General features: G+C 45.8%; 1 protein-coding gene across 1 annotated transcript in view; it reads left to right on the top strand.

The window, feature by feature from the left end:
* The first annotated feature begins 488 nt into the window (after nucleotides 1–488).
* SH3BP1 (SH3 domain binding protein 1) overlaps nucleotides 489–27,768 on the top strand; it is a 46,807-nt gene continuing 19,527 nt past the window's right edge. The window contains exons 1-11 of the mRNA XM_053256241.1: nucleotides 489–980; nucleotides 16,808–16,850; nucleotides 19,182–19,286; nucleotides 19,849–19,925; nucleotides 22,115–22,226; nucleotides 22,442–22,518; nucleotides 23,890–24,025; nucleotides 25,124–25,192; nucleotides 25,635–25,725; nucleotides 27,126–27,268; nucleotides 27,600–27,711. Coding sequence (XP_053112216.1) covers nucleotides 919–980; nucleotides 16,808–16,850; nucleotides 19,182–19,286; nucleotides 19,849–19,925; nucleotides 22,115–22,226; nucleotides 22,442–22,518; nucleotides 23,890–24,025; nucleotides 25,124–25,192; nucleotides 25,635–25,725; nucleotides 27,126–27,268; nucleotides 27,600–27,711 — 1,027 coding nt within the window. The 5' untranslated portion in view covers nucleotides 489–918. The remainder of the gene's footprint in view (nucleotides 981–16,807; nucleotides 16,851–19,181; nucleotides 19,287–19,848; nucleotides 19,926–22,114; nucleotides 22,227–22,441; nucleotides 22,519–23,889; nucleotides 24,026–25,123; nucleotides 25,193–25,634; nucleotides 25,726–27,125; nucleotides 27,269–27,599; nucleotides 27,712–27,768) is intronic.

Here is a 27,768-nt window from a genome sequence, read left to right as displayed (position 1 = left end):
GCTGATGTGTGTTTAACAGAGTATACACACGGCCTTGGAGGCAGGTCTGTAGTATTGTGTGAGCAAGGTACAATTGGAGAGTTGAAAGGAAAGCAGAAGAAAGTATTGGTGTCTCATGCTCTGAGGTGCCCAGAGCTGAATGATTAGAAACTGCCACAAGCAGCAAGTGAATATTCCAAGCACCTAAATATCAAAACTGGCTGCTTCAGCTTCCCTGATCCAACTGCAAAAACCATAACCAGCCCTCCTGCGTTTTGCTGGCTTTCCGTCAACTGTCTTCAAGCTGCCTTTTCGGTACCTGCCCCATGCTGCAATAAAAATGTAGCTTGAAGAGAAAAGTAGGAAGTGTTGTGCTGTGAGCCCTTGCGGCATGAGCTTGTTCTGCTTGTTGCATGTTTGCTGTAATAATATTTCCCCTTTAAGGCTTGGCTGAAGTTATTTATACTTTGTGGGGTGGTGACAGGAACCAAGAGAAGCAGTGACAGATCTTACCTGATCAGCATCAGGGAAAGGTGGTAGTGGAGGAGGCAAGGACGAGACGGAGAGGGAGGGAACAAGGGAGGGAAGGAGGCTGAGAACTTAGCAGGAAAGAAGCATAAAGCCAGTGAGTGGAGGAGATCGAAGGAAGGAGAGTGGAGGAAATCAGAGAGAAGGAGAGAGGAGGAAATATAATGGGGGGAGGAGGGGGAGGAAGAGAGTGAACCACAAAAAAGAGAGGGAGGGATAAAGAAAAAATAAACCAAGGGCGGGCAGTAGAGAGAATGATGAGGAAGTGACAGGAGCGAACCTGCTGTGGAGGAGGAAAAGAGAGAGCGAGAAAGCTTGATGGCAGCAACAAGTGCAGCTGGCTTGCACTGAAAGGAAAAACCCATCTGGTCTGGCCATCATTGTGGGACTGAGTTTGCGCTTTCCTTCAAGATGATGAAGAGACAGTTCAACCGGATGCGGCAGCAGCTCAGTCATCCCAGCCTCAGTGGACGGTAAGGACTAGCCTCTTGGGTCTAACGGGCAAGACTCATCTCCAGATGCTCCCCTTGGGTTGTGTGTAGAGACAGCATCTCAGAACTTCGTGTGAAATTCCAGTGGACCAGACAAAAAGTTTCATCTCAGTTGAGATGATGGCTAGCTAGGGGGTAACCACTTACAAAATTTGTCACATGGCTGGTCTGTATGTTACATGACAGTTCAGCTGTAACCTCTGGACCGGCCAGAAGCCCAAAATGATCTCTGTAGTTCTGCATGATTTCTGAGTGACCGATAGATAATGGGTGACCTAACTTCCCATCTCTTAAGAGCCTATATGGCAGGCTTTTAAACAGTGATTCTGTGAGTAGCAGTTGTCTGAATCGTCTAAGTTGTGGGCCAACGCTATCACAACCAGTCATAGTGGGCCACCAGTTGCAAGACAGTTAGATTACATTTCCCAGGGTGGTTACTTGCAAAGGTGTGCCTGGAACCACTTCCAGAGGGGTTAGCTCTGTTTGTCCTTGGTAGCAAAATCAATATGGAGTCTTGGTACACCTTAAAGACATTTGTTCGTCTTTGCAGTACTCCAGGGCTGTTTTGGTTAGTCAGTTATCTGTATCATTCTTCTATGCAATGAGATATTTTATCACATATCAGGGGACAAATGTATTTTAAAAGGTGTGATAATCTGTATCCTGTCAAACTCTAGATCAACCAAATACTGGGGAGGCCATAGTGGCTCCATGCTCTTGTACTGGAGAGGAGAGCTGGTCTTCTTGTAGCAAGCATGACTTGTCTCCTTAGCTAAACAGGGTCTGCCCTGGTTGCATATGAATGGGAGACTAGAAATGCGAGTTCTGTAAGATATTTTCCTCAGAGGATGGAGCTGACTGAAACATCCTATATTGGGGTCCAAAGATAGCCAGCACCTCATAGTAACCCTTCCATCTATGGGATAATAAGGAATCAGCAGGTTTTTCACTTTGGTCAAACGATTAGCAGCTAGCTACATTGTAGAGCAGGGCAAACCTGTAAAACAGGAAAGAATAAGAACCATAGGAACTAACAGTATCTGCCTCGCTCAGCAGGGGTATAAATGGTGAGTGAGTATGGGCATCTAATAAACAATAATATGAAGCTTTTGCATATTCATGATCTGCATTATTCTTATCGCCAGCCTCTAAGGTTAGTCAGTATTGTGTATTGTCCTCGTACTGCAAATATATTAATCGGAACATGTTGGGGTTTTCATTATTTTTGTTCAAGAAGCATAACTTTTTATTTACTTTAAGCACTAGCTGGAGGCTCACTGTCTTCAGGTGTCTTGAAGTTGCTCAGGACCACTGGGCAACTCCATACCTGGGTGGGATCTGAACTTGGGTTGCCCAGTGCCAAGAGAAGCATATATTCCCCTGGCCTAGACAGTTTGAGGGAGGATTCCACAGTAGAGAAGGAATAGAAGTGTGTGCATGTGCTGGTGGGGTGGGGAAGGGTGTTTCTCTTGGAGTACAACATTCCTTTTCTGTTTTGTTTTATTTACTATTTTTCCTTTGGTAAGAGCTACTTTCTCCCACCCCCTGCCAATCTGCTCTACGTTGCAGAAAAAGAAACAAAACGAAAACCTCCTCCTTTGCAAAGCCTGGTAATGACATGAGCAGGGCTGGGCTCTCTGCCTTCTGCTTAGGTGTCCCATAGCTGCTTGTCCCATCTTCCCTGTCTTTGTTTTTGTTGTGATGTGTAAGGGGGGAGAAGTTTAGTTGTTACTCATCTACTCATTCCAGGCTAGGCAAGGAGGAAGGATCTTTCAGAGAGAGAGCAGTCACTCACATTGGCCATGTTTGGCAACTGCATTAATTGGGTCTGTAAAGTGAAAGGAAAAAGCTACACTGACTACAGTATGCTTTGGATTTTAGTCCATACATGCACTCTGTGTGTGTGTGCATGTGTGTGTGTGCACTCGCTCTCTCTCTCGCTCTCGCTCTCTTATGTGGGAGATCATAGTTAACCCCCAAACTTTTCCACCATACGTTGTATCACTTCCCCCCAGGGGGTCAATTGTTCCTGTCCCCACCCTCGTGTGTGTGTAATACCTTAAATATTTATCATATTTAATACCTTAAATATGAGGTGCTGTGCTCAGTCAGACCCCAATTAAAGTGAGTGGGGGAAACAAACCTCTCTCTGGGTTTAAATCTTTTAAATGGTTTTAATTGTTAGTTGATTTAATGTTTTAAATGGTTTTAATTGTAAACCACCTAGAGACGCAAGTTTTGGGCAGTATAGAAATATTTTACATACATACATACACACACACACACACACACACACACACACACAAGGGATGGCTAGGAGTTGTGTCTGGCTGTGCCAAAAACTCATTAAGGCTTCAGTCCTATGCAAAATACTTGGGAGTAAACTCCATTGAACTCAGTGGGATATCCTTCTAAGCAGATATGCATAGGATTGTGCTGTACACAGCAAGCAGCTGCTCTGTGCTGATGCAACTGTTGAGATAACGTCTTAATATTACCATTTCAATATAGAATTTCATTTTTAAATTCTGGTCTTCAGAACATCTCAGTTTTAAAAAAAAAAATCAGAAGTATGCATTTCTCAGGTCTGTGCTTTTTGCATTTTTCAGATCTATGTTTTTTAAAGCCGGGGTCTTTACTTGTGCTTTTGTTTGTTGTAAACAAACCCTTATATGTTTTACATTGAATTGGAATCACTATTAACTATATATCGTCATTGGTTGTTTTAAAAAATAAGACTTTTAAAGCAACACTAAGAAGAGGTGTATTCCAGATTAAAATGTGTACTTGGCTTCACGTGCTGCATCCATTGCTACAATTGTTCATTTGTGCTCCCTTAGTTGATGGTTTCCTGCTCATGCGTACCAGAGACCACCTCTTCCTCTCACCACATCCTCTCTCTCATGTTCATCTGACTTTGCTTAACATTAAGAGTTTATGTATACTAGAGACTTACAATGGTGCAACAAAGAGTCTTGTGGCACCTTGTAGAGTGATTTGACTTGACTTTCAGTTCCTCCAGGGAATCCTGGGCGCTGTAATAGTGTAAGAGAGGATAGTTTTCTGTAACACCTGCTCAGTACAATCTAGTCCTATTAACACATTATGTTCAATACACTGTGTACAGTGTATGTATGTACAGATATATGTGCATGTACAGTTATTCACATGTACAGTACACAGACCATAGTACATATCATATCTGTACTCTGCCTTTGAGGGGGCCTGTGGTCAGCTTCACTTGTAAAATGAATGCATTTTTTATTTTATTTATTTATTTATTTATTAACATATTTTTATGCCGCCCAAAACTAACGTCTCTGGGTGGTTTACAACAAAATAAAAACAGAAAGTAAAACATTAGTTAAAACAAAAATGAAAAGTTTAAAACATTACAACAATTTTAAAAATTTTTAAAGAATATTTTAAAACAGCATTAAAACCATTAAAACAATATTAATTAAAAGCCTGGGTGAACAGATGTGTCTTTAAAGACTTTAAAAAAACTGCATGTACAGTCATTCACACTAAAACATGTACATGTGTACAGACACTTGTAGGCATGTACAACCAAATATTTGAATAGGGCTTCTGTGTGTACTGCATGCACATACAGTTCTTCATGCATTATGTTCAACCCATGTAGAGTAGTACAGTACACTTCCTATCTGTAGCCTGCAGTTGAGGGGACTTGTACCCAGATTGACTTTTAAAATGAACACATAAGAACAGCCCTGCTGGATCAGGGCCAAGGCCTATCTAGTCCAGCATCCTGTTTCCCACAGTGGCCCACCAGATGCCTCTGAGAAGCCCACTGGCAATAGGTGAGGACATGCCCTCTCTGTTGCTTTTACTCCCCTGCAACTGGTACTGAGAGGCATCTTGCCTCTGAGTCTGGAGCTGGCCTATAGCCAACAGACTAGTATCCATTGCTAGACCTCTCCTCCATTAATTTGTCTAAATGATAGATACATATCAGCATGTACAGACATCCACACAACATACATACAGACATCTGTGTGCACACAGAACTCAGTGTCTGAAAAGGGCTATTATAGTTTCCTTTCAAAACAGAACTGGAATCCTAATTAAAATTGTTGGCCACAATCAACTATAGTTAATGGGCCAGTTGGGATTAAGTGCACATGCAATAAGGGTGAGATGGTGCTGAGAGTATGCCCTCCATATCAGGAGACATCCCGATGCACTCTCAGTATGTCCTCTTATTGTGGGAGGGGGCTGTTCATCTGAATGGCCCCTCTACACACCCACCCAATACTTGGCATTGTATGTGTGTGCAGAAGGGCAATTCAGGTTAACAGCTCCTTCGCACAATAAAGGACATGCTGAGAATATGGCAGGGCATCCTCTGCCGATATAATGGTGGGCGTGCTCTCGGTGTAACCCCATTCTTATTGTATGTATCTGCAGGCGTCTCATCCAAACTGGCCCATTGTAAACCAAGAGAAGGGAGGGTGGAGTGATAACGGGAGCTTAAACCCAAAGCCCTTCATGATAGCCAAACCATAGTCTGGCTATGATGTTGGAACTGGGCTATTGGGACCTGCAAAAAGGCAATAAAGCTACTAGAGTGGCAGCCTGGAGTCCTGGGAGTTATTCCCACATGGCTTCATGCTGCGGGGTATCTGAAGAATGAATCTGCTTCGCAGCAGATTTGCAGATGTTTAATTCGGGGGAAATTAAATGGACAGTTCACATAGGGTCGGCTCCTCTCCGCAATTCCTGCAGATCTTTTTTCGTGCGCATTCTCCCTGCTTACTCTGGGTTTTTCATCCAACGAATCACAGGTGAGAGACCTTTTGGTGGTTGTTGTTAGCTTGATAGAGAGAGCGAGAGTAACATTAGCATTCATGCAGGCTCCTTCTCTCTCTCTCCCTCCCACCTCTCTTCCCTCCTCGGTACCGACTCACTGTGGCCAAGTGATCCCCTCCCTGCCCTACATACACAGAGGGAGGCAGCGGTGGCTGTGGGGGAAGTGAAGAACCCAGCCATGGCCAAGGAGGCCCCGCTTCCTCCCTCCCTTCCTCCCTCCCCTCTCGGGGTTGGTCGGTGTGTGAGGTGTTTATGAAGACAGCGGCAACTTAAGGGATTCGCTTCAACCGCTCCCCCTGCTGCTCCCCCCAACTCTACATGTTCACTGCACTGAGGTGGAGACAGAAGAGGAGCCAGCCCCATTCCCAGCCCAGATTATCATTGGTTTTCCCCCTTTCCAGCCCCCTCACTTGGCTTTCGGTTGGATTCAGACAGCATTTTGCTCAGTGCTTGGGAGATGGGAAGTCATGATAGCTGGCACCTGAACTGGACTCTGTGTCCCCCGCCCCGCCCCAGCACTCACAATTGCAAATCACTCCGAGCAGACCTGACCATACCCAACACAGCTGTCAAACTCTCCTTCACTTTGAAAAAAGCAGAATTACACATCTTGGGAGAAGCTGCAGGGAATACCAGAAAGCTCAGTTAAAAAAAAAAAAAAAAGCTGCCACAAATAGAGGATTTTTTACCCCGGACATAATTTGGGCCAAGCAAGAATGTGCAGTAATTCTTAACAGTAATTTGGAGGGAAACAGAGTCCTGTCTGTAGTGGTCCCTGATAGCCCACAGAGACGTCAGGGTAAATGCAGCTAATATGTGGACTGGCACACTCCAATCCGGAGGGTATTCAAAGTAAAAGCCCGGTCTGTAAAGCATCCTGGAGACTATTGAAAGCAAACCTGGATATTTCAATGGCTTGGTGTTGTGAAAACATATTAGGGGTCAAAGTCTCCAGGAACAGATTCAGTCAGAATTGGTAAATTTAATGCTGCTGAAGAACTTTCTTGTCATAAATACTTTATATTAGTAACTAGTATGTTTTAGCCCGTTTTAATAACGGGATCTAGTTACGGCGCTCCTGGCACCCCACCGCCATTCCCCCTCTCTCTGCCGCCCATCCGGCCGCCCTCCCAGCTGTCTTTTGATCCCCCCCTCCCCCCCTCGAGGAGCTTGCATGCAGAGCTCCTCACTCCTTCAAGCCTCTTCCCGTACTGGCGCTTTGGCCGAAAAGGACACCTATTGCGTCCTTTTCAGCCAAAGCGCCAGTACGGGAAGAGGCTTGAAGGAGTGAGGAGCTCTGCTTGCGAGCTCCTCTCCAGTCCTCTCGGCCTCCGCCAGCAGGGCCAGTTTTCTCGGCAGCGGCGGCTCGGTCGTCGCCAGCGGGGCCAGTGTTCTCGGTGGCGGCTGCCGGCAGCAGGGCCAGTCTTCTCGGCGGCGGCTGCCGCCAGCGGGGCCAGGCTTCTCGGGCAGCAGGGCCAGTCCTTCCTGCCTACGCCGCCTTTCCCTGCTCAGAGCCAACATGGCCGCCCGTGTCTGGGCGGCCGTATCTTTTTTGGCAGTTCTGAGCATGCGCTCTGCACATGCTCAGAGCTGCCAAAAAAGACACGGGCGCATGGGATCACGCTCAAGGCTTTTATTATATAGGATTCCAATATATACTTAGCTGGCCCACAGCTTCTTCTCAAGCGTTTGCTGACACACAGGCAGGCACAATTTAATGAAGGAACTGAGCTGTCAGCCAGGAAGTAAGTCCCCGATTCAAGGAGAATCGAGGATTGCTGGTCTTGTGGTAGCAAGCATGACTTGTCCCCATAGCTAAGCAGGGTCTGCCCTGGTTGCATATGAATGGGAGACTTGATGTGTGAGCACTGCAAGATATTCCCCTCAGGGGATGAAGCCGCTCTGGGAAGAGCAGAAGGTTTCAAGTTCCCTCCCTGGCTTCTCCAAGATAGGGCTGAGAGAGATTCCTGCCTGCAACCTTGGAGAAGCCACTGCCAGTCTGAGCTAGATAGACCAATGGTCTGACTCAGTATTTGGCAGTTTCCTATGTTAATCTTGCCTCAGCCATGAACACGTAAGCTAGCCTTAGGCAAGCCACATTCAGTTTCATTCAGCCCTTCATCTGTAGTATCAGGGTAATAATACTGACCTATTTTATAGGGATGATGTAAGAATTACTGAGTGTGTATGCATGTATGCTGTGCTTTGAACACTCGAAAAGCAATCTATTTCTGGAGTTTGTATGATAAATTCAGTATTCTAGTCATTAAGATTTAAGCATTCACAATTGTATGGGCAACAGAGGGGAAGATTAAGAGGATTCCCACTGGCCCCAGACAGAAGCTGAACTTTATTCTCCCACATATATTTTTACCCCTTGTGCCTAGTCTAAGAAACAAATATATGCACATGTGTATAGAGTACACAAATTAAACAGCTAATAGACCTCTGCTGCAGGATTTCCATTTGTGAAGAATCTTGACCTGTTAAAGCGTAGACGAGAAGTCACCAAAAACACTCAATCTGTTCCCTTTTCACCAAAGGGAGGTATAAGAAGTCAATGTGCCAACACAAATATAAATGCAGACTGTCATAACCAGTGTTCTGCAGGAGCTTTGAGGAAAGCACCACAAGGATGCTATTGTGAATGGGCTCTTAAGTCCTGTTAGTGCCTACCAAGCAGAGCTGAGGAGGTGTCCTTTCTCTGAAAGGCCCAAAGGACCGAAGAAAAGCCTTCTGAGAATAGTTATAGGGTGACGACGGGCGTAGCTGCCAAGGTCAGCTCCAGGTTGAGTCTTCAGCAAACTGCCTTCCATAGCCTTCTTCCTACCTGGGTTTTGGCCATGTTCTGTATATTGCTGCCTCCCCCATGTCCATGTTGTTTGAAACAATCGGGTTTCCAAAGTATTCCCAACAGTTCCCGAGGGAGACAGAATGAAAACAAAATGTTCTAGAATTGTAATTGACACTTTTGCTTAAAAATTGGAGGAGACTGGAGAGAGCACATATTTAATGCCAAGTTAATTTAATTCCCAACTGCGGGAATGATTTGCATTACTAGCCACTGACGGCTGACCAATGCTGAGCACCTGAAGCAAGGATCTTGTAAACATGAGGCCTGGACAGCTTTTGTTCCCTTATCCTCCTTCCCCACTGTCCGGGCAGTCTCTTCATCATTCCCCTTTAACGTTTAGACTGGTGTTTCTTCCACAAGGTCCCTCTGAATGGTGGGGTATGCCCCACCAGCCATTTGCTGATTGTTCCTTTTCACCTGCCCTCACTCTGGGTGCAGTTCTGCCCCAGAAAGAAGGAGAACCTGAACAGCAGAAGTTTGAACCTCTTGCCATTGCTGGAGAAAATATGTTGAGGTTTCCATTGATGCAGAATACTCTGTACCTGAGACACTTGTGTTAAAGTTGCCCAATTTCTGAGGAAGTGCTTGGTACTTTCTGGTAACTGGGTGTGTCTAAGGTGTGGTCCCCACATACAGCAGAATAGGTTGATACTTTTACAGCCTACACCAATAAAAGGCAGGCAGTTGCATGCCGATACTGATGTCTTTTGCACACATCCGGATATTATCCCACATGTTTCATTATCAGGGGGTTGGTTTATCTAAACTGCTGCTCTACATGCAACCCAAATACTAGCTTAACTATTATTAAATATCATTGTAGAACAGCCATTCAGATGAAACACACACACACTCTTGCACTCTCTAAAGGAACCCGCTGGGAGAATGTCAGGACATCCATGAAAGACTCCAGAGCCTTTCTTAGCCAGAAGGCTTTACGGCAGAATTAAGAGGGATGAAGTAGTGTGAGTTATATGGCATATCAGATATTTTGAATTTGCAACAAAACAAAACACAAAAAGTGGAATGTTTTCCCACTGGACATAGATTGAGCAAATTTCCAGTGCATTATGAAAACCCTGAATCGTTTATGGAGTGCTCCCCAATAGCTTGCAGGGACTTCAGTGTAAATCTGGACGATATGTGAACACACACCTGCCCTTCCTGTGGTGAAGGAAAGTAAAACTGCTGTCTGGGAATCAGGGCCAGCTCAAGGGGTTTTGGTGCCCTTGGCCAAAATAGTCCCTGATGCCCCCAAGCCATGCCCCCATATCTGATGTCACCAAGCCCCACCCCCTGACAGTGCCGCTGACACTCCTGAAGCAGAGCCGGTCTGTGCACTACATACAAATATGATGAATATTTATATACCGCTTTTCAGCAAAAGTCCCCAAAGCGGTTTCTGTTTGGGAACTTTTGTTGAAAAGCAGTATATAAATATTCATCGTACAGAGAGAGAGAAAGGTTGGGAGCCACTGGCCAAGCGCTATGCTCCAGAAAAGCCAGGCATTTACCCTCTTACCCCTATTACCCTCTTCACTGTAGTGGAACAAGAAGATCTTACTTTCCAGATTTTGCTGAACTGGGGAGCAGAAGAACTTAGTGTAGCCAGCCCAGAAAATGCCCATGAGGTCTGCTTGTGGTGAGTGGGGAGAGAGAAAGAGAAGGAATAATGTATTGGATGAAGCACAGCAGGATCAGTATCCCAATCTACCAAGGAAGTTTGTGAGGGTGAACAGGGACTGGGGTGGCTGCTGCACTATTCCTCTGCTCCCTAATTCAGCAAAATCTGGAAAGTAAGATCTTCTTGTTCCACTACTGGGTTGGTCTCTGAGTTAACCCTGGGCACCGTTTTTTTCCTTTTGCATGGCATCACTGGTACTTGAGAGCGATGCTCATGGCTGGTCTTCAATGAGGTTTGGTGGATCTGAGAGCGGGGCTTCTGGATCCCTAGGTGCCATCTCTTTAGAGCTTGCTTGAGCCTGGCTGCATGTGATCACACTGACACAGGCATGTCGGGAACCTGGTGGCTGAGATCATTTCCAATCAAATCAGGAGCTTTTAAATCCTTGTGCACAGTAACTGTCCAGGGACCCTCTGTCCCGGTACTTTAGGCAAATATTGGCAAGCGGGAGGTGCACCACTACACTTTCAAAGGGTTTTACTGCCCAACTTCTCTCAGGCACAATCATCTCTGGTCTTACAGGGCTTTTATGCATGGAGGCAATGTTAGTGCCAGAGTCTCTCCATCCCCTTTCCACCTTCCCATTTATAATTATGCTTTCCTGATGTCTGGCAGGAATGGCATTTGAATCTGCGATGCGAACACCCACAAGGAAGTCTTGTGGGGGGGTGGTGGTTGTTCAATTCAGTTGAGGTCGGGGCAGTTTCTGCGGCCCAGCTAGTCGATGGGGTGGCTTGCTCGGGAAGAGCCCCTGCAGAGATCTGCAGTTCTGCACCTTACTGAATCCTCCAAAATGACTCCTAATACCCTGACTAAAACCGAACAGAAATACATTCATCTGTGTGTCAGGGGTGGAGCCACCATTGAGCCAACGGGTTAAAGAACCCGGGCCATTCCCAATCAGGGGCCACACAGCATGTCGCAGCCCCGACATGCCCCCCGCATCTGATGTCAGATGCGGGGGTGCTGGTTTAGCTCCCGAGCAGGGGCTGCGTGGCCCCCGTTCGGGAGTTAAATGGCCGCTGCATTTGCGGCGCGGCCAGAAGCGGCTCTTCCCTGCCTTTAAGACAAGAAAGAGCTGCTCCTGATTGTGCTGCAGAAGCAGTGCCAGCCCAAATCTAACTCCCAAAGGGGCCGTGCAGCCCCTTCAGGAGTTAAATGGCCGGCACTGCGAAAGCAGAGCTGGCCTGACACACACTCCTGAACTGAGCTGCGGCGCTCCGTTCAGGAGCCAGACCACGCCCCCCATTTCTGACGTCAGATGTGGCGGGCAGGGTGAGCAGGACTGCTGGTGGTCAGGCTCCGCGCCTGCTGTGTGTTTATGTACTCCTTTCCATCTTTTCTGTGCAACCTAGTTCTGGCTCCGTCAGCTTCTAGCAAAGTTCTTGCAAAACAATTCCATTTAGATCCCACCCGCTGCCAGTCAATTGTGATGAAATGGAGAGTAAGATCTATGCTTTCCTGGGATCTACCCTCAGTAGAGAGATTGCTCTGATCCCAAATCTAGGAGCATGCCGCTCCTTCAAGGTAGGCTGCCACCAGCTGAAGTCTGATCTAAGCCACTGACCAGGCTTAGACACTGCTTCAATAACCTAGAACTGTCCAGCTTGAGACTTACAGGCACTGTACAGCCAGAGTCCACACAGCCCAGCTCTAGACAACAAGATATTCTGAAAACAACTCAACAGTAGGGAGTGACCTTACGAGGCACATGGGAAGAGTTTTGCAAGTAATCCTCCAGAACCTGTTAAATCAGACTGAACCCACTTCTAAGTATCTGAGCTTTATTAAGAAACAAGGGTTGCACACAGAATAAGGAATTGGGAGAAAGTAGGTTGAAATTGGAAGTTTAAAAAGGCCTACAAGAATTCAAAAGAAAATACAAAAAGCATTTACTAACTGACTAGCACTGAGATTTACCTTAGTCTATCAGTAGGCAGGTCCTTGGCTGAGAGAGCGTTAATCTCTACAGGATGCCTCCTTGTCTTAAGGAGGCAATTATTAGACCTCTTCTAAAGAAGCCTGCATTAGATCCCTCAGAGTTGAGCAATTATAGGCCCGTCTCCAAACTCCTGTGTCTGGGCAAGGTAATTGAGAGGGTGGTGGCCTCTCAGCTCCAGGCGGTCTTGGAGGAAACTGATTATCTAGACCCATTTCAAACTGGTTTTCAGGCGGATTATGGGGTGGAGACTGCCTTGGTCGGCCTGATGGATGATCTCCAATTGGGAATCAGCAGAGGAAGTGTGACTCTGTTGGTCCTTTTAGATCTCTCTGTGGCTTTTGATACTATCAACCATAGTATCCTTCTGGAACGTCTGAGAGTGCTGGGGGTTGGAGACACTGTTTTACAGTGTTTCCGCTCCTACCTCTCGGACAGATTCCAGATGGTGTCGATTGGAGATTGTTGCTCTTCAAGATCTGAGCTTAAGTATGGTATCCCTCAATGCTCCATACTTTCTCTAATGCTTTTTAACATCTACATGAAACCTCTGGGAGAGATCATCATGAGGGGATTTGGAGCTGGGTGTTACCAGTACACTGATGACACCCAGATCTACTTCTCCATGTCAACTTCTTCAGGAGCTGGCATATCCTCTCTAAATGCCTGCCTGGAAGCAGTAATGGGCTGGATGAGGGAGAATAAACTGAAGCTGAATCCAGATAAGACGGAGGTTCTTATTGTGCAGGGTCAGAACTTCAGAAATGATCTTGATCTACCTGTTCTCGATGGGGTCACACTTCCCCAAAAGGAACAGGTTCACAGTCTGGGAGTACTTCTGGATCCACACCTCTCCTTGGTTTCTCAGGTTGAGGTGGTGGTCAGAAGTGCTTTCTATCAGCTTCTGCTGATACGCCAGCTGCGCCTGTTTCTCGAGATCAATGACCTCAAAACAGTGGTACATTTGTTGGTAACCTCCAGACCTGACTTTTGTAATGCGCTCTATGTAGGGCTGCCTTTGTACGGAGTCCGGAAACTCCAGTTGGTTCAGAATGCGGCAGCCAGACTGGTCTCTGGGTCATCTCAGAGAGACCACATTACTCCTCTGCTGATGGAGCTTCACTGTCTGCCAATAGGTTTCCGGACAAAATACAAAGTGCTAGTTATAACTTATAAAGTCCTAAACGGCTTAGGCCCTGGGTATTTAAGAGAGCATCTTCTTCACTGTGAGCCACACCGCTCATTGAGGTCATCTGAGAAGGTCCGTCTCCAGTTACCACTGACTCGTCTGGTGGCTACACAGAGACGGGCCTTCTCGGTTGCTGCCCCAAGATTGTGGAATGCGCTCCCTGCTGAGATACGATCCTCCCCATCTCTGGCCATTAAAAAAAAAAAATCTGAAAACCCATCTTTTCACCCAAGCTTTCCCAGCTTTTAAAAACTGTCTGTTTTTAATTTTATGGCTGATTTTAAATTGTTGTATTAACCACCCAAAACCGAGAGTTTGGGCGATATAGAAGTTTAATAAATAAATAAATAAATAGTGAATTGCTCACTGAATGAGAACTGGAGCACAGACTGAAGAAATAAACAGTTCATTTGTATCTCACCACTCCAAAACAACAAAATGCAGCTTTAGATTAGCCAGCAACAACAATCCAAAAATAGCCATCACAAGCATAGTTCAGACAGACATAGTTCAGGGTGGGGAGACTGACAATTAGTTACTTGGTTATTCATAGTCTTATAACCCACCTCATCGTTGTTATAATTGGCTTATCTTGTATCAAATTCCTGTTACAATCCATACCTTTGTGCCTCACAATTCTTGTCACATATAACCTTCCATTGCATTATAAGGGTATTTCTGAGCAAGAGTTTTGTGCAAAACGCTACCATTTTTTCCCCTTCAGAAATATTTTATCTTGTCTTAAAGTAATATGCAGCCGAGTCAGCAATAGATATCTTCATCCAGAATGCTCTTCCACCCTTTCTAACTACTGAATAAGACACAGGTAGTATACAGAAATACCAAGAAAACAAATCTGTACATGCTGGACAGATATGTAATAAAAGGAGTGTTGGGACTTGGAAAAGAAAGTTCTGTGTTGTGTTCAAATCCTCACTCAGTCATTAGGCTCACTGGATGACTTTGGCCCAGTCATTCCTTCTCTTTCTTAGGGATGTTATGAAGATGAAAAAGGATAACTGCTCTGTACACCACCATTCTGAGCAACTCCAGAGGAACATGGGGGTAAACATGTGATCACGACAGCAAGCAACAGACATACCTAAATTATTTGTACTGTTCAATGTTAATGTGTTTGTTCAATATTGATGAAATGTCAAGACATAAAATTCAGTACATCTTTCAGCCACGGAGCTAGCTATACACTGAGGCTATTCCCACGTTCCACAGAAAGTAGGCTAAGCTACCTTAGCCCGCTTTCCATGTATCGTGGGAACCCCTGGGCTCACAGGCGAGCCCGCAGCTCCCAAGGCGGCTAGCCCACCTAAACCACCCTCCCCTTAAATGAGGTTAACGGAGCGAGCACTCAGTTAACAGCATTTCGTTGCTCGTGTGTCACCGTGGTGCACAGCAACACATGAGTAGACCCCAGGCTGGGAGGCTGCAAGCAGCGTCCTGGGCTCAGGGGTCTCTCCAGGATGCCCAGCACGCTCGCACAGGGCATCCTGGAACTTCCGGGGGCTGCGTAGCCCCCGATCCCTGCAGCCCCCACCGGCCCCATGACAGAGCCGGCAGCCATGTGGGTGGCCAATCTGGCCGCCCAGCTACAAGCAGCTTGTGAGAAGAAGCTTGTGAGAAGAACGGATCGTGAGAAGAGCTTCACTATCATACAAAACAGGAGGCAGATAAAATCAGTGAGGCCTGACATTCAAAGCACATTTATGAATGTCATCCTTGTTGGGGGCAAGACGTAACCTGCAAGACGGGATAGAACTTCCTGTTCTGGATGAGGTTACACTCCCCCAGAAAGAGCAGGTTTGTAGCTTGGGAGTGCTCTTGGGCCTGGGTCTCACCCTGGTGTCTCAGAGTGAGGCTGTGGCCTGGAGCGCTTTTTACCAGCTGCTATTGATTTGACAACTCTGCCTGTTCCTTGAGGAGAGTGAACGGAAAACAATTGTACACCAGCTGGTAACCTCCAGGTTGGACTACTGCAATGAGCTCTGTGTAGGGGCTGCCCAGGCGCGGAGGTAGACTGGCGGCGGCCCGTGTTTGGCCGCCGCCGCAGCCCCCTGGCCCTGCCCCCCGCGTCTCAAAGCAGATGCAGGGGGGGCGGCTAGCCATGCCCCCTCATCTGATGTCAGGGGCGTGGTCTCCCTCCCAAATGGGGCAGCACAGCCCTGTTTGGAAGGGAGATCGGCCCACGCTGCCTTGGGCAACGCAGGCCAGAACGACTCTCCCTGTCTTTAATGCCAAGGAGAGCTGTTCCAGCCGCACTACCAATGCCGCATGGGCCAATCTCCCTTCCAAACTGGGCTGCACGACCCCATTTGGGAGGGAGATCAGCTCCGCTGTGTTGGCAACGAGGCCAGGAGTGGCTCTCCCTGCCTTTAAAGGACAGGGAGAGTCACTCCAGCCGCACTGCCAATGCAGCGTGGGCCAATTTCGGTCCCAAACAGGGCCGCACAGCCCCGTTTTGGACCAAAATAACATCACACACACCCCTCCACGTCTGACACCAGGGTAGTGTGTGTCTGGGGCTGTGAGGTGTGGCCCCTGGGACCGCCAGCCTGGGTTCTTTGAACCCGTTCACCCAACGGTTGTTCCGCCCCTGGGGCTGCCTTTGTACATAGTTCGGAAACTTCAATTAGTTCAAAATGTGGCGGCCAGACTGGTCTCTGGGGTATCTTGAAGAGAACACATTACACCTGTTCTTAAACGGTTGCACTGGCAGCTGATATGTTTGAGGGCAAAGTACAAAGTGCTAGTTATTACTTTTAAAGCCCTGCATGGCTTAGGTCCAGGTTACCTGAGAGTGCCTTTCTCTACAAGATCCCCACCGCTCATTAAGATCATCAGGAGGAGTCCACCTTTGGGTGCCACCAGTTCATCTGGTGGTGACCTGTGATTGGGCAGTTGTCACCCCTAGGTTGTGGAACATGCTCCCCGTAGATATGAGAGGGTTATCTTCTTTGGAGGCCTTCAGGGGAGCCTTTAAGACCCATCTTTTTAGCCTGGCTTTTAATGATGTCTAGTTTTAATTCTGGTTTAATTTTTTTAATTTTCATTGTTTTATTATGTGGTTTTTTATTTTAATGTAAACTGCCCTGAACCACTTTAGCAAGGGCAGTATATAAATAAAATAAATAAATAAGACATACATATAAATAAATTTACTGCTACCTATTACTCTGGACGAACGAACTTTGTTTTGATTTTGCCCCTGCAACCTCAGATGAAGCCACTTTAAATAACTATATAATGAGTATGTATACAGTGTCCCTTTTGACTCAGTTTTTCACTTCTTCCCTAGAGCTCAGGAAACAGCTGAATACTTGACTGAAGATTTGCTGCAGGTGAGGCGTGGGTGTGAACTGAGGACATGTGCTTACCTGTACCTGCAGGCTTGGAGGGAAGGAGGGAGAGAGAGAGAGAGTCTACTCCCTTGTGTTTATCTCTTCTTATGCCTGAGTCATTTTTGGATTGGATCTACCCCTTTCCTAGAATGATCCAGAAGTGTCATTCAAGTTCCATAGAGCAATAGGTTGTTACGGTTGGAGGAGATCGGAGCAGATCTCTGTCACTAATGAAACACTGCATCTGCTAACTGAAAGCTAGGGACAGACTTGAAATTCATGATGGCACTAATAAGGCTTTCTAAAGGGGGGGCTGGGGCAGAGGTCAGCCACCCAAGGCCTCACCTTTGTGGGTGGGGGGCACGCCACAGCACAGCCACAGACACCCTTCTGGTTTCTCATGATAGCCCCTTCCCACAAACTATTCTCACCCTGGGCCCCACAAAAGCTAGAGACAGCCTCCCACACCTCTCCATAACAATGCTTCTCTAAATTTATTTATTTATTTAGTTAGTTAGTTATCATATTTTAAATTCAGCACCATAAACTCTATGTTTCTGTGTGCGATAAAACAGGCTACCTAGTGTTTCTAAAATTATGTAGAAGAAATGTATATAAAATACACATGTTTGCATATACTTTATTGCTTTTTTCTACACTTTAATCCAAGAGTGGCCAGTTTACACCATAAGTACCAGAGTGACACACAATAACAGATGCTTGTGGCATGCCTGGATAGGAGCAGGAGGGATTGTGGGTCTAACCAGAATTGGGCCTACATATATGCCTGCCTTTCCAGGACTGGGCTGCTGACTGCCTTAAGACCCTGACTCAGTAGACTAGAGGCAAAGCTTTTAAAAGTTGGTTTTAGTTTTTAAAGCCCTAAACAACTTGCACCCTGGATATCTGAAGCATCTGCTCCAACTTAATTTGCCCAACAAGTGAGATTGGTTGAGGCAGGACAGGGGGTGGGGGGTTGTCAGTGGAGGGGGGACCCACTCCACATGCTGACACCAGCTGAGGCCTGTCTGTTGAGGATAGGGCCTTCTTGGTGATTGCCCCAGTGGCTTCAGTATCCTTTCAGTTTTCCACCACCACTTAAAGACCTTGCTGTTTACCCAGGCTTCTAATATTTACTTGGATTAGTGTTTGGGATCATCTGCTCTTTTGAGTGGTTCTGTTTCTGTACTTTGAATATTAACTGCTGCTTTTACTATGTATATTGCCTTGGGCAACATGAAAAATATTAGTACATTTTAAAAGCAATAAAATAAATAAAGTCCACCCATGGAATCTGGAATTACATATGTATTACGTATGCTACAGCATTCTGTAATGCACACTAGGTGGTGATACTGATATAACCTAACTTGTCCTTTAAATTTTAAATGGGACTACTTTGAGCAAATTTCCTCATCATGTCCGCCACTATATTTAAGTTGCCTGATGCTTTGTTTTTCTGTTATTCTGTGGCTTGCCTATTATAGTTTATTAGTTTTTAGTGTTCATTTAGGAGAATGTTATTTTTGCTTTTGTGTGTGTGTGTGTGTGTGGTTTTTTTTTTTTTTTTTTTTTTTTTGGTTTGTTATAAGTTGCCTTTGACTGCCTTTGGCAGGATAGACAGGGTAGAAATGTTTTAAAATGAAAATAAACAGAACCACTTTCTTTGGACTTTGCTTGTGGCATATTTCCCCCCAAGGTGAATCTGAACCTAATGTTTTGTAAATTACCAAATTCAAAGTATTTTAGCAGACTGAGGGGCAGAAGAGATTTAGGGACTGGAAAGGGCATTTCTAGAGGCTAAAAGGGAAGGATGGAGAATAATATATAGGGCATAAAAACTCAAACTTTTTTTTAAGCCTTTGGCAGACGCTTGTGATCTGCACGCCCAGACATACATGGTCTCTTGCAAATTCAAGCTTCCTCTCTTATTTCCCCAATCTACACTCATATTCCTTTGTAGTTGTCTTGAAACTATTTAGATAGCTTTTGTGGCCGGGGAAACCCGATGAATACAAGAACTCTCACGGTCTCAAGATGGGAGGCAAATGGTTGTCTGCATGTTTTCAAATATGTCTTTGTGTTCTCGAGGACCACCGTCATGTTATACAAAAATGTAAATTTCAGAAGTACAAATTCTGCTCCATACAGCTGATTCTGCATAGGAATGTCTTGAAAGATGTGGCACCCAAACTATTCCTCTGCAGCATTCTTCAGGAGTTCTCATCAAGGACAAAGATGAATATGAACAGGAATGGCTGCAGGGATACATTTCCTTATTTTAACAGCCTTAAATGTTTAACCCTTTCATTCTCTTTCATTTTTTCCTAGATTGAACAGAGAATTGAACCAGCCAAACGTGCTGCACACAATGTACACAAGAGGCTTGTGGCTTGCCTTCAGGGCCAATGTGGGGCAGACATAGATAAACGTGTGGTAAGAGCTTTTGCCCCACTTCCTTTCACTCTAGCAAGAGCCCTATTCTGTCCCCATTTTCACACACACACACACACACACACACACACACACACAGCTTGCCTGTCCCTAGCACATAAGACAGATGTCTGAGTTCTGAGTCATATGGTTAAAATCTTTAGTCAACATTGCAAGTTTTTGCATGATTATCACATTTGTATAGTTATCATTGCCGGATCAGAACTAGTACCACAGTAGCAATAAGGGGCAAGTTGCTCCCATCTTCTGTTATTATTGATGCTTATCCTTGCCATAGCGTTTTATGCCAATCGCAAGTGAACTGAGGAAAATTCACCTCACTCCCATAGACAAAATAAATTTAATGTGGATGAAAGGTCTGAAATGTGCTTTGTGTTGTTTAGCCTCTAATATATAGACATTGACAGGTGCGGATTCAAAGCAGAGCTTTACTCTGCTTCAGAAAAAGATTGGGGTTTTGACTTGTCTGCTCATTGCCTTCTTCTCCTTGATTTTCATGTTGGAAGAAAGGTGGAATACAATTTTTTTCCTTATTTTTGTGCAGAAAAAGCTGCCCTTGATGGCACTGTCCATGGCCATGGCTGAGAGCTTCAGGGAACTAGACACTGATTCCAGTCTTGGGTAAGAACCCTATGTTTCATGAAGTAAGGAACAGAAAATGTGTTCTCCTATAGAATATAAGCAACACACACACAAGAGACTTGTGGCGTGTCTCCATGGCCAATATTAGGTAGACACGGACAAACAGGTGGCAAAAGCTTTTGTCTCAGTGCCTTTCACTCTTGCAGTATTGCAGGCCTGCTCAACTTAGCCCCTGCCTCAGCTGTTTTTGGACTATAACTCCCATAATCCCCAGTCACAGTGACCAAAAGCCAAGAATTATGGGAGTTGTAGGCCAACATCTTCAGGAGGGCCTCAGTTGAGCAGCCCTGCAGTATTGGCTCAACCACCAAGCTATGGCTGTGCCATCTGGGAAGTGCATTTCAAGAAAGGACTGTGGATCAAGTCCTGGTGATCCCTGGCTTCCATTAAACCCTCTATGTGTTCTGTACCTCCAAGTGCACTCACTGGGGAGTTTGCACTCCTTATCTTCCAAGCCAGTAAATAAATATTATCTCCGTTTGTACTATTATATGCCCCCAGCCCCACTTCTCTGAGCAGCCAGACATTCAAGGGATGTAGCACTATTTGGCTTCTGACTTCCTTTGAAGGAGCGATTACTGGAGACTTAACTGTGTTTTTGTAGCATTTGATTTATTTACACAATATAGAAGTTGAACATTAGATGAGGCTGGAAGATAGCACAGCATTCCTAAGAGTCAGCAATGGATTACATCAGCTTCCGAGACACACCCTTGAACTCTAAAAGGTGCTGTGAGCCTGCTTTTGTTCCCCCAAATCATGCCACATCTCTTTCTTTCTCACACACAGACAGCAATTGCTTTCAAACTGCTCTTTCTTTACACAGACATCTTTCACAGGGGTTGGGGCACAGGAGACAGCTTGATATCACTTTCATTCCCTCTCTTCAAGTGGGATACTGAGTTTCAAGTCTCTGTTTACAGTATGTCTTTCTACTGGCTTAAACTTCCTTTTTCAGAGTGATGCAGAGTCATTAACACTTGGTAGAATTGTGTGGCAACCATCAAGGCCCCTGCCTAACAAAAGAAGATGACCAAGTAATCATTACCTAATCCAGTGGTTCCCAACCAGGGGTACATCCTGGGGTTACTTCTAAGGCTTGTAAGGGGTATCCAGAGCCTCCTGTCCTGACTCACTGACTAGTAATTAGGATGCAACTCTGTTGCCTCCTGATTGGAGGACTAGGCTATTACAGTCACTGGTTTACATCCAGATTAAGTTACACATGAGAAGTGCTATTGATATTGGTGGGATAAATTTACTTGTCCTATTAATTTCAGTGGATTGTCATAGTCACTGGCTAACATCCAGACAGTCTGGATGTAAGCCAGTGACTATGACAATCTGTCTCATAACTGTAATATTTTTTTAAAAAAATCTCTATGGGGTACCTGCAGAGGTGCACTTAGGTAACTGTGGAGCCTGGACCTAAAAGCCTTTGGAGGAACACCTTACCCTGCCTCCCTGCAAGTTAAGTATCATCCTCCTACACACACACAATGACACATGCCGTATTTTTAACACATGGGTTCTTAAGGGCACAAAAAGCAACTGAACTCACAAGAATGTAAGAATATAAAACAGATATATTTATGCAAATATGCATTAGCAGAAACATTTCAACACACAACTTAACATTTTCCCATCCCACATATTTCTTTCTCCACTCCCCACTCTGTCTCTAAAGCACTTGGCACAGGTCATAATCACATTCAGCTGCCCAGCACAGTGTGGGCCAGCACTGACCACACCACCCAGGACAGACTAAGGAGGATTTGGGGAGGGGGGGCCAAGAGGTGTAGAGGCCCTGGACTTTGGCCTCGAAGTCCAGGGGTAAGAGTGCCACTGGGTCCCTGTGCCGAAGGTTTCAGACAGAAGAAACGTTTCAGACAGAAGGCCCCCTCCAGCCTCAAAGGCAAGATGTGGCTAAATACCAATTGCAGGGGAGCAATGCATTTGGGCAAGCCCTCACCCCCTGCTTGTGAGCTTCTTGAAGGCATCTGGTGGGCCACTGTATGAAACAGGATGCTGGACTTGATGGGCCTTAGGCCTGATCCAGAAGGGCTATTATTATGTAAGGAGTACACTTGTTTAAAAAAGGTTGAAACCCCCTGACCTAATCCATAACAATACACTATGATAACAATGTCATCCCTCTTTGCTTGCAGGAAAGCTCTAGAAATGAGCTGCTTCATTCAGAGCATGCTAGCTAGGATCCTTGCTGAATTCGAAATGACCCTTGAGCGAGATGTCCTACAACCCCTGAATAAATTGAGTGAGGTATCCTTCATCTCTCTGTCTCCCCCCCCCCCCACACTTCTTCTGTTTCCCCTCTTTCCTGCTTGCCCTTCTGACTATTCCCTCTCTCTCCTCCTTTGGCCTTCTTGTCTTTTTGACTTCTTTTCTCTGACTGTGGCATGTTATAGGAATATGATTCTTCCTAACAAATTGGCAAGAATGGCTGTGACTAACTCCCTCCTCTCAATCTTTCCCAGGAGGAGCTGCCCACCATTCTGAAACACAAAAAGACTCTTCAGAAACTTATTCAGGATTGGAACACCATCAAGAGCCGGTACTAAGAGAGGGATGTGAGGGGAGGCGGGAAGAGCCAGCATGGTGTAGTGGTTAGAGTGCTGGACTAGGACTGGGGAGACCCGAGTGTAAATCCCCATTCAGCCATGAGACTTGCTGGGTGACTCTGGGCCAGTCACTTCTCTCCCAGCCTAACCTACCTCACAGGGTTGTTGTGCGGAGAAACTTAAGTATGTAGTACACCACTCTGGGCTCGTTGGAGGAGGAGCAGGATAGAAAATGTAAAATAAATAAAAAGATGAGATGGTCTTGATGAATCCTATATAACTAGAAAGATGGGGAATGGGCTGCTTTTGTCTGAGTGTAGAAATGAGACCACATTCTTGACATGCAGCCCCTGCTCTGCCAAGGGCCCATAGTGCGTTTGAGAAGCCCTTTTCCTCTTATATCAACTCTGTTATGAACACTGCCTGCCACTGAAGGCAGTGAAATGCTGACTAATGTTTGTACGTGTTGTTGTAGGCTGATGCAGATGGTTCTGTCCAAAGCCAGCTGATGAAGCTTGTGACTTGGTTTTAGTCATCAATCCCCCTTAAAACAAGCAAGGCCAAAAAGAAAAGGGCAGAGTAGGCTCCATAAGTGTTCTACCAAACAGAGACAGGAGGGAGGGAAAGCATAGGTCTTTACTAAATAAACATGGAAATTGAACTGTGAGATACACTTGATCATGTAGATGCATTTCTAATTGATTCTCTTCAGTTTGCCCATTTAGCTGTGCATCATATGAGAGCCTCACTTTCTATATGAGTCAGCACCACCACACACTCTGTTCTGTGTTACTGGCTGTTCTAACTGCTTGTCTGCATAAAAAAAAATTGAACACAAGAGTTTTAATTGGGTACATGTGTACCTGCCTTTTCAATCAGCACACCAACTGTTTATTCCCACCTTAGCTTTATTGTTAAAATGCTTCATGGCTACATTAGTGGGGATGGGGCGACCTTTTGTGAGGCAAGGTGAGGCAGTTGCCTCAGGTGGTGGATTATTGGGACTCCAGCAGGGTGGCAAGATGTCTCCCTGCCCCCACCATCGAAGCAGCTCTGTGGGGCCCATCTGATCCTTTCAGGCTTTGTAAGGAGTGCCTCTTTTTATACTGTTTGCAAAGTGTTCAAGAAGCATGAGAAAAGACAGCTGTCAACCTTCTCTCCTCTCTGCACCGTGCCACCTTCAAAGCTTGCAACTTGGGTTGGTTTTTAAAGAGGACTGGGACCCTCACCCCCCCCCCCAGGGTAGGAGGCATCCTCTATCCTAGAAATCATGTGAACTGCCCCAGTCTCTTTGTTTAACATGTTACCTGGCCTTTGAATGCCGTCAAATCATTTCCTGTTTTTGATTCTTTGGAAACTTGGAGCCTGAACCAAGCTTCCAAGAATTCTGGTAACAGCATCGGTGCTAGCGCTGGCCCAGCAGCATCCTCAGCTGCCACCAAACTGGAGAATCTGAAGGAGGAGGAAGAAGAGATGAGGAGGAGGGTTGAGCAGAGCAAGGTGGGTGCAAACTGAGGCTATGTGGTTGAGTATTAAAATGAAATTTTCCTCTTCCCAATTCAGGAAAGGGAAGTGCAATTTGTATGGGAAACACAAAGATTTGGGGGGCAAGCAGCGAGGAATGGGAAAGTGAAATCGAATGAAGTATGACAAGAGTCTTGGTGCAGATTTGGCCTAGGCATCAGGGGCATAGCTATAACTGAACGAAAGGGTTCAAAGAACACGGGCCCCCAGCTCTTGGGGGCCCTCCAGCATCATCCCACCCTATTTTCTTCATTATCTACCTCAATCTGGGGGTGCTGCCAGAGAGAGGGATGAACACGGGCCCCCTCTCCCCTAGCTATGCCACTGCTAGGCATATACTCGCAAATAAAATCCCTGGGTGATTTGTGTTTTGACTCTGTAATGATGCACAACCAACCTGTGCCATCCGTAATTATGCTGTGCGTCATTGTTTGGCACCCACAACTGAGGTCTGAATGGTAAACCAGAACAATTGCTAGTGTGATTCATCCCAGATGCTGCATAGAGTTACAGCAACATCTGTAAACATCAGTGCTGAGTCATCTGTCACCATGCTATTCCTACTTTATAAGGTTCCAAGGACCTTGGAATCCCTACCATGTTGGAACAGGTCATGTGTGCACAGCCTAAGAGCTTCTTAACTCCCGCTGATAGCACGCACATGCCCTGAGATTCATGCTGCGGTAAAAGGAAAGGAAAGGTGGTGCCGTTGAGTTGGTGTCGACTCCTGGCGACCACAGAGCCATGTGGTTTTCTTGGTAGAATACAGGAGGGGTTTACCATTGCCTTCTCCCCATACAGTATGAGATGATGCCTTTCAGCACCTTCCTATACCGCTGCTGCCTGATATGGGAGTTTCCCATATTCTGGGAAACACATCAGCGGGGATTCGAACCAGCAGCCTACTGCTCTCTAGGCAGGTTACTTCCCCGCTGCGCCATTTGGTGGCTGTGGTAAAAGTAAACCACCACCTAAATATGCCATAACACTGCAGAGACTGGAATGTAGTTCATGGGATAAGGTGCTCTGTATGAAGGGTACAAAGATTAATGCTCCCCACATCTTATGCTTTAGGATGAATATATGGCAGACCTCTATCACTTTTCCACCAAGGAGGACAGCTATGCTAAATACTTTATCAAAGTAAGTCACTCACCTTATCTCTGTTCTTTCTGTAGCATCAACTTCCCAGGTGAGTCTTCAAAAACGGTTTGCATACCTCTAGATCAGGGATTCTCAAACTTGGGTCCTCAGGTGTTATTGGACTTCAACTCCCATAATCCCCAGCCTCAGTGGCCTTTGGTTGGGGATTATGGGAGTTGAAGTCCAATAACACCTGAGGACCCAAGTTTGAGAATCACTGCTCTAGATAATCATGGGATTCTCAGTCCCATGAGGCTCAGCTTTCCCCCCCTGCAGCTCTCTCTACCTGGGAAAGACTTATCCTAATCATCTATCTAATCCCCCTTTGCTGTTATGCCACATCTCTTGAAGAAGACATGTCTCTCTCCTGGGATTAGAAGGACTTGCAGGGGAAAAAACCATTCATCAATATAAAGCTGTCTGTGGTTTTTTTATATACCAGTTGCTGGAAATTCAAGCAGAATATCACCGGAAGTCCCTGGGATCTCTGGACGCTACCTTGGCAGAGCTGAAGGAGACTCATAGCCAGCCAGGTACAAACCAAACTGTGTATTTTGGTATGCATGTTAGATACAGATGGACCAAAACATGAGCTTGTTCCTATTGTGTCAGCTGGGGCTTTGGGGGTGTGCAGTATATCAGCAATGCTCAGATTCTTGTTGCTGCATAGGGGGCGACTTCTGTCTCAGCCTTGCTAACTGGGCCAAGCGGCACCTTTCAAAGTGTGATTTTCTTTATATTAAGCAGGGGGAGAGCAACAGGCCCTATTCAACCTACCCCAGCACAGCATCCTTCCAGTGGTTGTTGCTGATGTCTACCTTGTATTTTCTTTTGGTCTGTGAGCCCTTTGGGGACAGGAACCATCTTATTGTTTTTATACATAAACTACTTGGAAGACTCTTTTGCTGAGAAGCGGTATATAGAAAACCACAGAGCTCTGTGGGCACACTTTACCTTAGTAACAGACATCATGTGTATGTAGTCCCCCGGTTAGAGAGAAGTGTGGGAAGGCACCGTGTATGTACACAAGATTGGCTGCAACTTCAAAGTGTGTGGCACTGGGGATGTGATGTACCATGCATTACAAATGAGTTCACATTTCCCTTGGAGTATTCTATGGTCCTTTTCCAGACATAAAGCCCTGATTTCTGAGCAAGCAAAGTTTCCAGGAGTGAAACTATCTCCACTTGAACTATCTCCACTTGATTTCTGCACTGCTGAGGCAGACCCTGAAGTGGAATCTACACATCTAGATGAATGAGACAGCAGAATGCTGCCTTGCTAGAATGGATTATACCACTTCAGACTTCACAAGTGGGGAATCCCACTTTTTAACCGTGTGTGTGTGTGTGTGTGTGTGTGTGTGTGTGTGTGTGTGTGTTTAAATGCCTACCGTCTCCTGTAAATAGAAAACTAGCATAGCAAGTAGAGGGCTGAGCTAGAAAGTTTCTCCCTGGTGTGTTAGTTTTCCACTTGCAGGGACTTTATTCATGCAGAAGAACTAAAAAATGGTACGGTAAAGTGTGCCATCGGCTCTTGGTGACTACAGAGCCCTGTGGTTGTCTTTGGTAGAATGCAGGAGGGGTTTACCATTGCCTCCTCCCGCACAGTGTGAGATGATGCCTTTCAGCATCTTCCTATATCGCTGCTGCCTGATATTGGTGTTTCCCATAGTCTGGGGAACACTGCTACCTATCATTTTACCTGTGTTCTGCCACCTCATTCTGCTGCATGTGTGGACCAGACTTGAGAGAAGGCACAACATGTATTTTCCTGGAAAACTGAGTTGAGCTCCTCCAGGTCAATCCTGAAAATCTGTTTCAAGGGTTGTGAGTTTTGAAAACATCCCAGCCAGTACAGAATGGGAATAAAATAAATCCAGATCATCAGTCTAGCAGGCTTTATTCTCTGTCTTTCTCATTCTGTGTTTCAGAATCTCCATTCCCAACAGACACATCTGTGCCAGGGGTGTATGGGATGCCTCTAGAGACTCATCTGAAGACTTCTGAGCGGGAGATTGCACTCCCCATTGAAGCTTGTGTCATGATGCTGCTGACATCAGGGATGCAGGAAGAGGTAAGTTCCACCCAGCACCAGATCTTTCCTTTGTCACAGATGTCCAGGGTTTTCAGACAGCAGGCTTTACTACAAGTTTGATGTTGCCTCCAAAAACTGACACAAAAAGTTTTTTTTTTTAAAACCCTGGATATAAATCAGCCTACACTCTAATGTGCAATGAAAAACACAAATCATGTGTGTGAAGTGCTCCCCGATAACTCACAGGGACTTTGGGGTAAATCTGGCCAATATGTGAATGCAGACCCTCCATTCTGGAGTTGATGTGAGCTAAAAGCCCTGTGTGAAAAGCACCCAGGCCTCACTCTTTTTTCTCATTTTCATTTTCTAGGGACTCTTCCGGTTGGCAGCTGGGGCTTCTGTGCTGAAGAGGCTGAAGTATAGTCTTGCCTGCAACTCAGGCACTCTGGAGGAATTCTCTGGGGACCCTCATGCTGTGGCAGGTAGATATAGAAAAGCTTAAAAGTACCAAGGAATTGAGCAAAGGGGAGTCGCACAAC

Source organism: Hemicordylus capensis, chromosome 5 (genome assembly GCF_027244095.1).
Source record: "Hemicordylus capensis ecotype Gifberg chromosome 5, rHemCap1.1.pri, whole genome shotgun sequence".
Classification (NCBI taxonomy): Eukaryota; Metazoa; Chordata; class Lepidosauria; order Squamata; family Cordylidae; genus Hemicordylus; species Hemicordylus capensis.
Note: the sequence above shows the minus strand (reverse complement) of the source record. Positions and strands in the feature narration are given on the sequence as shown.